This window comes from Pyrgilauda ruficollis, unplaced genomic scaffold, assembly GCF_017590135.1.
Source record: "Pyrgilauda ruficollis isolate IOZ18807 unplaced genomic scaffold, ASM1759013v1 scaffold44, whole genome shotgun sequence".
Classification (NCBI taxonomy): domain Eukaryota; kingdom Metazoa; phylum Chordata; class Aves; order Passeriformes; family Passeridae; genus Pyrgilauda; species Pyrgilauda ruficollis.
The window spans coordinates 3,089,702-3,103,269 of record NW_024525934.1 but is presented as its reverse complement, the minus strand read 5'-3'; the positions used below and the strand labels follow the sequence as shown (position 1 = coordinate 3,103,269).

The 13,568-nt window shown below is 36.8% G+C and overlaps 2 protein-coding genes across 2 annotated transcripts in view; one reads left to right on the top strand and one right to left on the bottom strand.

Moving 5' to 3' along the window:
- Nucleotides 1–13,568, bottom strand: part of UBAC2 (UBA domain containing 2) — an 87,046-nt gene that overhangs the window by 34,316 nt on the left and 39,162 nt on the right. The window lies entirely within an intron of this gene.
- GPR183 (G protein-coupled receptor 183) lies at nucleotides 2,907–12,224 on the top strand. Its single transcript, XM_041478304.1, has 2 exons — nucleotides 2,907–3,013; nucleotides 10,660–12,224. The coding sequence occupies exons 1-2, from the start codon at nucleotides 2,973–2,975 to the stop codon at nucleotides 11,762–11,764; spliced, it is 1,146 nt and encodes a 381-aa protein (XP_041334238.1). The 5' UTR covers nucleotides 2,907–2,972; the 3' UTR covers nucleotides 11,765–12,224.

Genomic DNA, 13,568 nt, shown 5'->3' with positions numbered 1-13,568 from the left:
CATTTGCAGAAATAACCTATTTTATTCAGAATGACTCACTACTCTTACTAACTGTGGTGCTGTGTTTTTCTTCATTCAAGTTCTCCAAAAAGCCATTAAACTGACAAATTCACAACCGCATATTTTTTGGGGGACTAAAAATATCAGGTATAAAAAACAGCTGCAGATAATACAGACACGCAAGCAGTGCACTTGCAATTCAATTTACTAAGTCATTTCAGTGACCTACGTTCCTACAGTCAGCCCAAACACTGCCATAATACACTTAAGGTTCCAGCCTTTATTCTGAACATGCTAAATATTCACAATAACATTCCTTAAAATTAATTAACTCTGTGGAATGTGACTACCCTTGATGGTTGTGTTCCTCTACCTGCTGGAGCCCTGGACTCAAAGGACTCACTTACTGCACCCAATCCTTTCACTACATGTGAGCAGGACAGCCCATTGCCTGACGTCTCTCAATAGCAGCAAAAGCATTAGGCTTTGTTACCCAATACTCACTGGCTAACGCCAATATTTCACAGGAAAGCAGCAAGAATGCAGAGAAAAATTTTAAAATGCATCTGGAGGTGAAAATAAAGGTTCCTCCTGCCCATGGATATCCCCGCAGAATCCGTGCAACTTGCAGTTCATTAAAATTTGAGACTAACCATCTAACCAACAGTTCACAATCCCCTCATGAAGGCAGAAGTCAGACACCTATCCTAAAGTAAGCTTTAGTTTTTAATGCCAAGACTATCCAACAATATATTCTGTAACCTGCTGGGTTCCATGTTCCTCACCTTGCCTGCAAAAAGCTGAACAGTGTTTGTGCATATATGGTAAACACAAATGTATGTCTGCACATATATGGTAAACACAAACACCTTGTGACACACAGCAAGTTCTTAATTTACATGTTCAAATCCTGGAGCTGTCAAACAGATATTGGACCAACAGCAGCTGTATCAGAACAGAAAACAAACAGCTAGAAGGATAAACAGTTAGTGAAAGAATGCAAACTGCACTATTTAGCTCAAGTAATTAGCTTGAGCTAATTTATCATCATGCTAGGCTGGATTGGTAGTTAATATACCAGTGTGACTCAAAGGGTACAATCTAGTACTGTATCTTAATCACAGGAGGGCAATATATTTATCAGATCAAAGCAGGAAACACATACTGCTGTTGTTTTATAATGATAAAACAATTCTGAAACAAACATTTCCTTTACCAAGAAGCTGGGATACTAATGTCAGCCCTTGAGCAAAGACATGTCTGCATATCTCAAAATTTCCCATTTCTACAGCAGACCACTGGTGCTGGACACGGAACCACACTGTGGTATTACTTTGCGTACATATGAAGCAAGTTCCCTGTGCAATTTCCCTTTAAGCAGTCCTGAATTCTCATTACTTCATTTAAAGCAATTCTACTCTCTGATGAAGCTGAATAATTAAAAATTATTCAAAAAAAAAGTAAGGAAAAAAAATCCAGAATAAGACTGGTAAGTTTTCCCAAAGATTTTCTGAAGGTGATGTTAGAAGATGAATGCTCCATTAAGACTGAGGGGCTGAAAGCCCTAGATAGAGCCCTTCACCTCTTTGGCATCTAAGGGGAATCAATCCATGTGTACAGTGGGAGTTCAGCACCAGAAAAATCAGTGTACAGTGTCAACCAAGTGTTCCATGTAGGTACAAAAGTAGTTCACAAGGCTCTATGTTCTGCTGTAGCAAAAACATTTCCTATAATATAAAGCAACTTTGCCATTAGATCTGTGTTTACTTGAGGCTTTCTGATGAGATGGACGTATTAGCAGAGACCCTATCTCTCACACACCTTCACCACTACAATGTCAGCCAACACCGGTGCTGTGAACACAGCCCTAACATTTCCAAAGAGGCATCCTGCACTCCGCATGGGTTGGACCTGCCAAAAATAGCCTTATCATGACTTGTTGGTTGTTTAAAATCAGGCCACTAAATGAGATCATGAAACAGTCCTTTGCAGTCACGAATGATCAGTATCAGTTTTTGGGGAAAAGCCCAGGTAGCTCTCAACCACAGCCTCTAACAGCAAATGAAAGGATTTTCCATCTGCCTCTGAACTCCAAAACCCTCTTAACAAACACACAATTTACCTCTTACATTAAAAGCTCTTCACCCATAAACAAGGTTATTTCAGGTACAAATGGGTTAACTCACAAACTGACATCCCATTCCTTTCCTACTCCCTAGCCACTCATTCTTGTCAGTATTATTTTAGGGGAATCAGATTTGTGTTTTAGAAGCTTTTTATCTTTCATGTATTTACCTTATGTTTTTCATCATTATTATTATTATTATCACTGCTTAAAATGTAATAAACAGCTTACAAAGGCAGATGTCTCTACTAATCTCTCACAGTCCCAGAGTTCTTTAACTCCCTCATACATTTTTGAAAGGCATTTCTGTAAATCCTCATCATTATGATACTAAAACTGGGAATGTCCACAGGCGTTTGAGACATCTGCTTTAACACCACATCTCGGTATGTCTCAGTTTTGAGGTTTCCTCATGCTGCATCAGATCTCATTGGTAAGAAGAAGTTCTAAGTATGTACTGATTACACAGCTCTTTGCTGTAAATTAAGGTATTTTTAAATGCAGATGGCATATAAACAAAGTTTTTCTCATATGAGAGAGATTTTAGCTGGTCAACAATTAGTCAAGTAAACCTCTGGGTTAAGTCCCTTCTGCGAAAGCCAGTAGTGCGTAACTTCAGGGAGGAGGTGGAAGTGTTGTTTCTAATTACCCTCTTTGAGCAGACTAATTGCAAAAGGATCTAAAATAGATGCTTTCACAGTAGGCAGCAAATCAAGACCGGCACACAAACAGGGCTGGGATTTTTTTAAGCACTTGAAAAAACCCTACCCCTCCCACAAAAGACTCACGTAATCACTCTTGAGAACAATGTGCAAGGGTAAACCTTCTCAGTCAAGGCATCCTGTTAATGCCCTTAACTGCTCAGAGGATCCAAGAAGCTACAGAGATGTAAGTACAGAAAAGAACTAACTTTTTACTTTTTTCCTTTGCCACTGAGCAACAGCAAACAATTCCAGAAATATTTCCTTTTTTGCATTACACTGGATATTTTCATGTGGTAGTAAGGATAAATGAGCTTTGTATGGGAAAGACCCATGGAAGAAATTCTCTGGTGTTTTATATTCCCATATTAATATGCTGCTAATAAGTTTCCACTTAAAGGATCTGTTGATCTACCGGATCAACAAGCTATTCCAACTCCTTTCTCATAGTACAGCCTTCTGATGATCACAGGGAAACATTTCATACTGCCTTAACTTAGACAAATTTTTAGCAATACTAATTTAATTTATACCAGTGCAGAAGTAACTACTGCAGAAGTAGTAAGGGAAGCACCCCAGCTCTAAAGTCACTGAACCTCACAGAATAATAGTAAGAGAGAGCCTTAAAACAAATCCATACTGTGGCTGTGAATGCATAGCTTGCTTTTATCACATGCATTTCTTGTCTATGAAAACAGCCTTTATTATCAGCTTGAAAACTTCTCACTCTTCTCATGTCTGAAGATTGCAACAGAGCATTTTAAGAGTTCAAAGCTTTATGAGCTAATTCCTCTTTTAACTTCTAGTGCACATTTCTTTCAAGGTTTTTAGAAGGCATTCTTCTTCAGAATTGCAATGACCAAACATCTTTCTCCTTATTACTGACCTTTAGATATATTACAAGTGTTATGATTTTTATACACCTTCCCAATTTAAAACTATACATTTTTCCTATTATACTGTCAAAAACAAGACAGACTGTTCAACAGACAATAACTCAATTATCTTTTAGCTTAAAAAATAAGAGCATAAAATACAAGAGATGTGTCTAACATTTTCATGGCTGCTCCTGAAGAGACAAGGCGATTGAAAATTTACCTGGCAATTAGTCTTTAAGATCTCAAATTTTTTTTTTTTTCTGGTCAAAAGACTCAGGAGTATGTATAGAGAATAATAAACTTAATATAGAAGCTGTAATCTGAAGCTGTAAACCCTAAAATTAAATACTGTACCTGTATGGGTTTCATGTAATTCAGAAAAAAACCCGAACTCAAATAGGTGTGCATGTTTTCTAGTAGTAAAATACAAATCCTCATTTGACTACTTTTTTCTTCTGCTAGGAAGAATGTAATTTTCAGTGGCTCATACTTTTACTTTGCTTATTTGCTCTAGTTTTGGCTCTCTCCTTTTTACATTTGGTACACCTAAGCATTTCAGTATAAACTGAAGGGAAGTTAATGATCTTAGCATCAGTACAGCTCTTCAGGTCAGTATGTGTTTTTGGCAGAGATTATTTAAGTTAGAGACACTTTTTGTAGAACACATCACCCTTGAAAAGAGAGATCCAACAGATAAGACCAGGGTATACCCTTCAAATGACTTCCACTTTTTCTTTAATTAGTTATGCACTTCAACTCAACTTCTTTTATTTCCATCTCACTTACTGTAGTTTCCATTATTTTTTAGCACCAAATATAACTGTCATACAACTGTCATGCAAAATCTATAGTAATAGACTACAGACTAGATAAAAATCCCACACTGTTGTGCACTTGCATATTCTGTTAAGCAGCTAAAGAATATTCTAATTCTTTAAGACAATTTAAGACACTGTTAAGACAACATTTGGGATTCTCTGATGTGTGTATTACAAATTTGGGTTTACTGTGTCAACAAATTTGGATCTATATCAAAGAGGGATAAAAGCACTAGCCTGGAAACTCTCTCATCAAAATTAGCTGTGGGTTGTGACCTGAGGACTCCATCTTCACATCACTAGGCCTTTAGAACACAAAACTCAACAGCTTTTGAAAAGAAATTAACAAAAAGCACTAGAAGCATATGAGCGTTAAAGTGTTAGAAATAAAGAGGAAGTTTTAGGACATGCCTGTCTCACGCCTCAGTTTTTATTAAACTACATGCAGTCCCGCGTTGCCAGTCCACACACACACCATATTATGTACCTTAGGTACGTGTTCTTTCTATTTTAACAAGGTATTCTACTATGCAACTTAGCACACACACTTTTTAATACATGTAACTTAGTTGAATCAAGCCTTTTTCTCAAACAGAGAACACTCTACAATAGAGATCACCTGTATGGTAAAATAGAAATACAAACGGTAAATATGACTAGTCACAGAAAAAAATAATTTTGAGATTAAAGAAAAAAATTAAACCTACAAAAACATAGCACTGCATATTTCTCATCTTCTACTGTTTTAAAATAATGTAAGACCTACAAAGATTATATCTATAGAGGACTGTAAGATCAGTGAATCTTGCATAGAAGAGAAGTCTCTTTCCTGACCATTCCTTTAAAATAATTTATACTTTTTATAGAAAAGAAAGAAATAGAAAACAACATAACCCCAGCATAGAAACACAACACTAACCCCCAACATGATTTGTTAAAGAATTATTGTCTATCTCACAGTGATTAAACCATACTATGTATAGAGAGCCAGGAGAGACCTTTCTAATGAACTGCTGTGCCTTTCAAAGAATATAATTAGTATCCTTAAATTAGCAATTGGACCAGGGACAAATGGACCAGGGATTCACCTTCAAAGAATGAAAATTAGGAAGAGACACAGAGAAATCACACGTTAGATTACAATACAGAGTAAAAGCCTTCTATATGTCCCCTGTTCTGCTGAAAAGATAGATGGTGCTTCTCAGCAAAAGCAGGAGATGAGAACAAGAAGAAATTTAATTTAGCAGACAGAGAGAGCTTCGTACCGCTGCTTGCACACAATCCCAACCCATGTAATCTAAGGTGCAATGCTGCAATTGCTGGCTCACAGCTTAAGTCTATTCTTCTTAACAGTTAAATGTATGTAAGATTATGATACTGCATACAAAGCTCATCACACACGAACATGTCTGTGAAGCACAGGTTTGGATTACCCAGTACTTCCAGACTGGGGTCACCATCCTGCTCATCAAACACCTTTGCTGTGGGGATTAAACACAAAACAAATGTATAAACATAAAACAAATTACTGATGCCAGTCAAATGTTTTCACACAACATGAATCTCCCACACAAGCTATTTTTCCTTCTTTGATGAGATTACAATAGTGGTTTAGAAAGACACCTGCACAGATTTCAGACATGCTAGATTTTGTAAGCAGCTTGCCATTTTTCCCCAGATGAATGCTATTGCTGTGAAACATCAAGAAGCACAGAGAACAGAATAACAGCTGCTGAGGTAACAAACCTCATAAGTAATTTGAAAGAAATTTGCTGGTCAAAAAGCAAATGTAGTGCTAAGACTTGAAAACGGCATGGGAAAGAACATTATAGAACAACCTGCACTGGTTGCAAGCCTGGGCATAGTATTTAACAGTAAAATTAATTTTAAACTCTCCCAGACATAAGGTTCTACCACATCAAAGAGCAATGGCCATGCCCTTACACTGGAGATACCCTATGACAGAGTGAATCAGAGAAATACTCCTGGATCACAGTGAACTAACTTCAGAAACTCCCAGTGCAATGCATACATAATTCACTGAGCAGAAAAAGTAGTGGTGAGTTTGCTTCCAGACACACTAATACCAAGAGGCATCTGGAACCTCAAGTCCTGTGTGGGACACAGCTGCAGTTAGAACAGACATCACAGGATCATTTCATCTTGTAGTGAAATATTTGAGAAGCTTACCTTGAATTGCCTAAACCATGAGGTTGTGTAGAGACTCAATGAAAACAGCAATTGAAAATTAATTTTAGAGACATTTAAGAGAGAGACACACACATTTTGTTTAACAGGGAAGTTGACTGACCAAAGACTAGAGTACAAATGGGTAATTTGCTTTCTCTTCAGTTCTCCAAAACAAACAGCATCTTAGAAAGTATGCTTTAAATGAAAAGTTACCAGAATCCATACACAATAACTAAAACTATATAATCTGAATTATACAGAAGATAACATTAAGTAAGTAGTCTGTGTCACTGAGTGTTTATAGACTCAGAAAATGTGAAAACCCGAACAACCTTCCTTACAATGCAGACATGCAGATAGGAATTTTCAATACCTTATACCTTAACATTTTGGCATCGAACTTTAAGCCAAAAACCTCTGGTACCTGTTTTCTTAAACAATTTAATTGGTAAGGGAAATTAATATTATCTTTTTTCCAAGTATATATTCCAAAGTAGTATCATTAATAAACCTGGAAAGCCATTGGAAGGGTCTTCAATCCAACAATCTAGAAGAGCAAAAGTTTTAGTAGTGATTCTGAAGAGTAAATTCATTGGTACATCTGGATTTGGGACAGTCAATGGCCATGTTCTCATGAGTTATTCAGGCACACAGATCATTAAAACAGAGTCAAGTCCAGCTAATCTGAGGTTTGCAGCAGTAAGGATGTAACACTCTCCATTTATTCTCCAATAATGCAAAACTCACAAAAAGTATTCAAAATGTTTTTTTTTTAGATACATTCTGTAGAGGATGTCATATGCTGTATGTGTAAGATCACTCAGGATTGCTGCCAAGAAATAATCAGCAACCTGACACAAGGAGTAGGTTTTTTTTTTAAAGATCTTATCTTACTTAATAGTCTAGACACCTTTCAGGAAGAAAATGTGATTTTTAATGAAGCCCTCCCCAAGATTGCCAAGAAAATGTGAAATACCTGCTGAGGTGAATGGAGTTCATCCAATAACAATTAAGAGTTCAGAAGGACAAAGACATCACCACAGCTTGGGTGCTGCACATCATGCTGGATGGTATCAACTTTACCATCTGTTTGGGCCACAAACCAGATTTTTTTTTTTTTTTTAATGAATATATTCAGGTACTGCAGCACCTAAATACCTTGGTGGCTCTCAAAAATGCCCATACATACCTACAGGTAGACAAAACTAATACTAATCTACAGCATTGTAAAATGTGTTCCCTACATTAACAATCAAAATATTTTGGGGATAACAGAGAATCAAAAAGAATACTTTTTGCCCCTAGGGCTGACTCCCACAGCAGGCAGAAGAGGAGCACAGCTTGGCTGACTGCACACTGCCCTGGAAGATCCATGAGCTGTGCTCCTCCAGCTTTCTCCTCATCCATTTGTGGCCAGTTTGTTCTGCTGTGGAACTGCTCCCAGTTTATACCGATGTTAGCACCACAGATAGACACAAACACTTGTCTCAGCTAGGACTCCTTCTCAATACAGCCACACTTATATGTGAGGATGAACAGCCTATTTTGAACAACAAGTTCTGAACTAATTTATTATATTAAAGATCCAAGTTCATAGCACAAAATTAGGTAACATGCAATTTATGAAATTCTACTCTGGATGTAAAAAATGACATATTTTACTGAATACACAGGTTTCTTCTTAAACTATGGTTCAATGTGCTTGTATAATAGATATTCTACATTTTACTAATATTTATAGAAAGAATATGAATGGATGTGACAATTATGTGCACTATTTTTGAACCTAAACTATTACAACTTTAAAGCAAAAAAACCCCCATGCACTTAACATGCTGTAGCTAGTTACTGCGATTGAACCGTTTATCACAAATCTTAGATTATTCTTTCCTAAATATATTGATAAAATTATTTTAACTAAATTTTGAGAAAGAGATTAATAGAAGATAGACATGATGCTGGGAGTGGGAACAAGAATTAGAAGCATTTAAATATGAGAAACAAAACAAAATACCTCACTGACTCATATACAGGTACCTACACAAACCCACACCATTTTATGCAAAGCCTGTTACACTTAGGTAAAACAAAATCCATCCTAAACACTTCTACAAGGGAAAAGATGGGAGGAAATCATACCAGAACTATCCTCAGGGTAATAACAACTGCATTAATCAATCACGAAACACACTAACACCAAGACAGCATGAATAATGCAGAATTAATTAATATAAAATTACTGACATTCTTAAACCTGCACTACAGCTGGAGCTGTTATTTAACAGATTAGTTCCTTTATTCAAGGCACAGAACTCTCAATTCAGATTTGACATACAACCCTGAATGCAGTATGCCCATGTCTTGAAAGACAGTACTTACTTCACAAATACCTAAGAATCAGAACATTGTACATCTATCAGTCAAAAATTACTCACCTGTCTTCCCTCCTACCTATGGAATGCAGCAAACACAGACTTAATGTACTACCTGCAAGTCAAATTTCTTCCTTAAACATGTAATGTAACTAGTTTACATATTTTAATACACATCATCCACTATCTGCAAGTTTACTGTTTACAGAGAAACATTAATTGTGAACATCCTGAAATAAGGACAATCTCCTCAAATCATGAAAGAAAATACTAACCTTTAAATGCTTTCACAAGTTAATAAAAGGATAAGGAATGCTTTCTAAAATGTGGTTTAAATCCCTTAAAACTGAGAGGTATTTCCCAGAAAGACTTTTTGCAAGTGCAACAGGCTACAGTTGCTTATAAATACTGTGTGTTGAATGACAGATCCTCAGAAATAACACAGACATGTTTATTAAAGGTACCAGACAGACTCAAAATTCTAATTACAACAGATTTTATCTTCAGGTAGTATCCTTTGTTAAAACAGAAGCAATCTTGTTTTGATTGCTGTGTCAATTCATAAATGGTGCCTCTAAGAGGCACCCTGTTGTAGAACAGCTGCCTGAGGAGCAACATGACATGCCCCATCCTTTCTGAGCTTCATGCTTACACTACACAGCTGTCAGGTAACAGCAGACCTAGGAAATGTTTGCACTGTGAGCAGTATCAACAGAATGGGGTGCTTTTCATTTCTGAAATTCTGCTGGATCATTTTAAAATATTTTTCAGCCCTCCAAATCACTGCCACTTTGCAACTATTGTATGCTACTCATGACTATAGAGATGAAACAATTTCTAAAATCTACTAAATTGACAAAGTGTAAAATAGCTCACCTGTGCTACCTCTCTTTACCAGGGTCACTAAAGAGTGATTGAAGTAGTAGTCTTAAGAATTTATGTATGCAAAAATATTTAAATTATATTTCAAAAGCCAATTCTTAAAACTAGAATGAAACAAGTTATTATGGTTAGAATCTATGATCTTAAAGGTAATTTCCAACCTAAATGAATCTATGATTCTATCATAATGTCAATACAATAAGAATGCTGAGAAAAAAAAAGTTTCTCTAAACAAGTTAAAGCATCACAGTGTGAACTGTTAAGAATAAAAATTCCCTTTAAATTAACTAAAACACATTTAAAACATCTTGTCTGATCCTTGGGGACTTCATTTGATGCTTTATCATGTTGTTTCTTCACACTCTTTTTCCCCCTCAGGTTGCTTTAAAAAGTCTCCCAACTTCTGAGCATCTATAGACTTCACTTCCAAATATATTACATCCCTGGTTTATTACTGCCCCTGTCTAATTTTCTCTATTAGAAAGGCAATTGGGAACAAGACAGAAAAGCCATAAGGAGGCATCTGTTTGTTTACTTTCAGATAGAGTCTTGAAAAGTATTTCACAGCAATGAAGTTTCATTTCATTTTTTTAGCCTTATTTTGCAACAGAGGCTGTCCATTATTACATAGAAGTAGTTTATCTACATTTCTTACAAAATGTTCCCTTTTGTTGGTTTTTTTTCTCATGTTAGGTCTACTGAGCTTCCTGCAACAACAGTGGTGGCAGAAATGGACCCTTTCACAGCCTCTGAGACCAACATTTCCACCTGTGACTTATACGAGCACAAAGACACAGCACGGATTTTATTGTCTGTCTTCTACGGCTCCATCTTGATTCTTGGGGTGCTTGGAAACACCATTGCCCTCACAGTCATTTTTAAAAACAGAAAGAAGATCAACTCCACTACCCTCTATTCAACAAACCTCGTCTTCTCTGACCTGCTGTTCTGCATTGCCTTGCCAACCAGGATCGCCTACTATGCCCTGGGATTCCACTGGCCGTTTGGAGAAGCGCTGTGTCGAATCACCGCGCTCTTGTTCTACATCAACACCTACGCAGGCGTAAACTTCATGACGTGCCTGAGCATTGACAGGTTCTTCGCTGTTGTCCACCCCTTCCGATACAAGATCAGAAGGATTAAATATGCCAAGGGCATTTGTGTCTTTGTCTGGTTTCTTGTATTCAGTCAAACTTTCCCATTACTTATACAATCCATGTCAAATGAAGAAAATGAAAGGACTACATGTATGGAATATCCAAACTTTGAGAAAATAGAACATCTGCCATTAATACTTCTTGCTGCCTGCTTAATAGGGTACCTTATTCCTCTGGGGATTATTCTATTTTGCTACTCTCAAATCAGCTGCAAACTTTTTCAAACAGCCAAGGAAAATCCATTGACCGAAAAATCAGGGATAAACAAAAAAGCCATCAATACAATCATATTTGTAATTATAGTGTTTATCATCTGCTTTACTCCTTACCATGTTGCAATCATACAACACATGATTAGGAAACTTCAGCAAGAACCCTTGTGCACTGAAAAGAAAATTTTCCAAAAATCACTCCACTATACTGTATTTCTGATGAATTTTAACTGCTGCCTAGATCCTTTCATCTATTTCTTTGCATGCAAAGGATACAAGAGAACTGTACTGAAAATACTGAGACGACAAGTGAGTGTATCAATTTCAAGTGCTGCCAGGTCACATCACGAAGAAAGCTCCCGTGACGCAGGAGAAACACAAATGACGGTACTTGCTAAATCTTCCAATGGAAAGTTACCTGAAAAATAAAGTCTGTAGTACACCACAGTGTACCAAGACTAAAACTCCAGGGTTCATAGCAAAAACTCTTAGTGCTCCCCTACAGCAGCTTCAGTAAAATTCTGTTTCTCAGGATGTCAGAGAATCAAGGAGTGATAGACTGAAAAGAGATTTGTCACAGGACAGCAGGAAAACTCAGCATTATAATCTTCTTGCTGTATCCTTTTGACTGATCTCTTATTTTTCCCAGGAAATATGCACCATTGCGGATGTTCAGATGCCATGCTGCACATACCTGTGCCTGGATGTTACTAACTCAAGCAGAGCCAAATCACAGTTAGGATTGAGCACAAATATAGCTTACAATTCAGATCAACTACAACCAGAACATCTGAAAATTTCAAGACCTCTAGCTGAGCTCCAATTACAGCAATGGTTTTGTTGGCCCAGTCACACAAACAGAGGAAACAAAATTTTGAGATAAAATGGACAACTTTGCTCACTTGACTACGACAAGTACTGAGTTTATAGCTCTTTGGAGGTGAAACTACATTTTACAATATTTGGAGCACAAATGCCTTATTGGACAATTCACATAGAAAACATTGTCAAATATAACACATGAAAAGCTAATTAACTGTTTGGTTCTCTCCAGCACTGAGCATCTCCTGTATGTAAAATCACTCATCTTTACAAGGTGTATTATCGCTTTACTCCTTTTCCTAAAGGAAAACTTTCCTTTGTAGTGTGTATTGTAAAAAGTCTCTCTCTACTCCTGTTGTATATAGATTATTTATAAACACAAATTGAAGCAAAAGACTGTAATATGAAAACTGCACCATTTCAGTTAAAAGAACAGTGATACAGCGTTCTTCAGAACTTCTGCTGAAGTCAGACATGGACATAAGACAAATGCTTTAGAAACCTGAATAAATGTTCATAGTTGAGACCACTCAAAAAGTAAATTAACGGATTAATTCTGATGTTGTGAGATGGCTACCTCTCTTTAAGCACTGTTTACTGGAGAGATCAACAAATGAGAACAGCAGAATTGGCTGGGAAAGAACAAGTTTTCCCATCATGTCTTCATACAGTGTATCTGGGATCCCTTTAGGCATGCTGAAATTGGCTCAGGAAATAGACCAAATGACTTAAACACATCCTGCTGGAATCAGCTCAATACCAGCTGAGAATCCAGGATGTAAGCCCTGGGTTCCTGCTGATGTGCCCTTCCGTCACATTTCAGCTTCCTTCCCTACTTTATTCCTGGCCCCTCTATCTTTTCTTCAGTGTTCTATCTTATTAGTATTCCTTCGCTGGCAAACACAACTTGGTACCTCAACTAGGAGGTTGTGATGGAAAATTAAAGAGTGCCTGATAATCATCAGTAAAAGCTATGCCACGTTAGAACAAATTTTATTTATTTCAGCTGTATCTTTCTGATATTGAGGCTATATTGGAAGTCAAACAAGCATATTACATTTGTCATCTTTGCAATTCCTTCCTTCCTCACATGCTGACCTCTGCCTACCTGCAAACACAGAAGGGGCGTACCTGACAAGCAGTATGGAAACATTAAATTAACAATTAATTTTTTATGGCAAAGAAACCACAAAATCCCCTATATTTCACACCACTTAGACTGCCAAAAATGAGTTTCTAATTCTAAAATACTAATTCTCTCTTTTTTAATTATAAAAGACACTATGCAGCTTCAGAAAAGCAGTGCAAGAAGAATAACTTTTATCAGGAGAAGTCCTACTTAATTCTGTATGTTCTAGAGGTTCTGCTCTTGTCAGCTTTTTTTAATAAACTATTTTAAAACATTATTTAA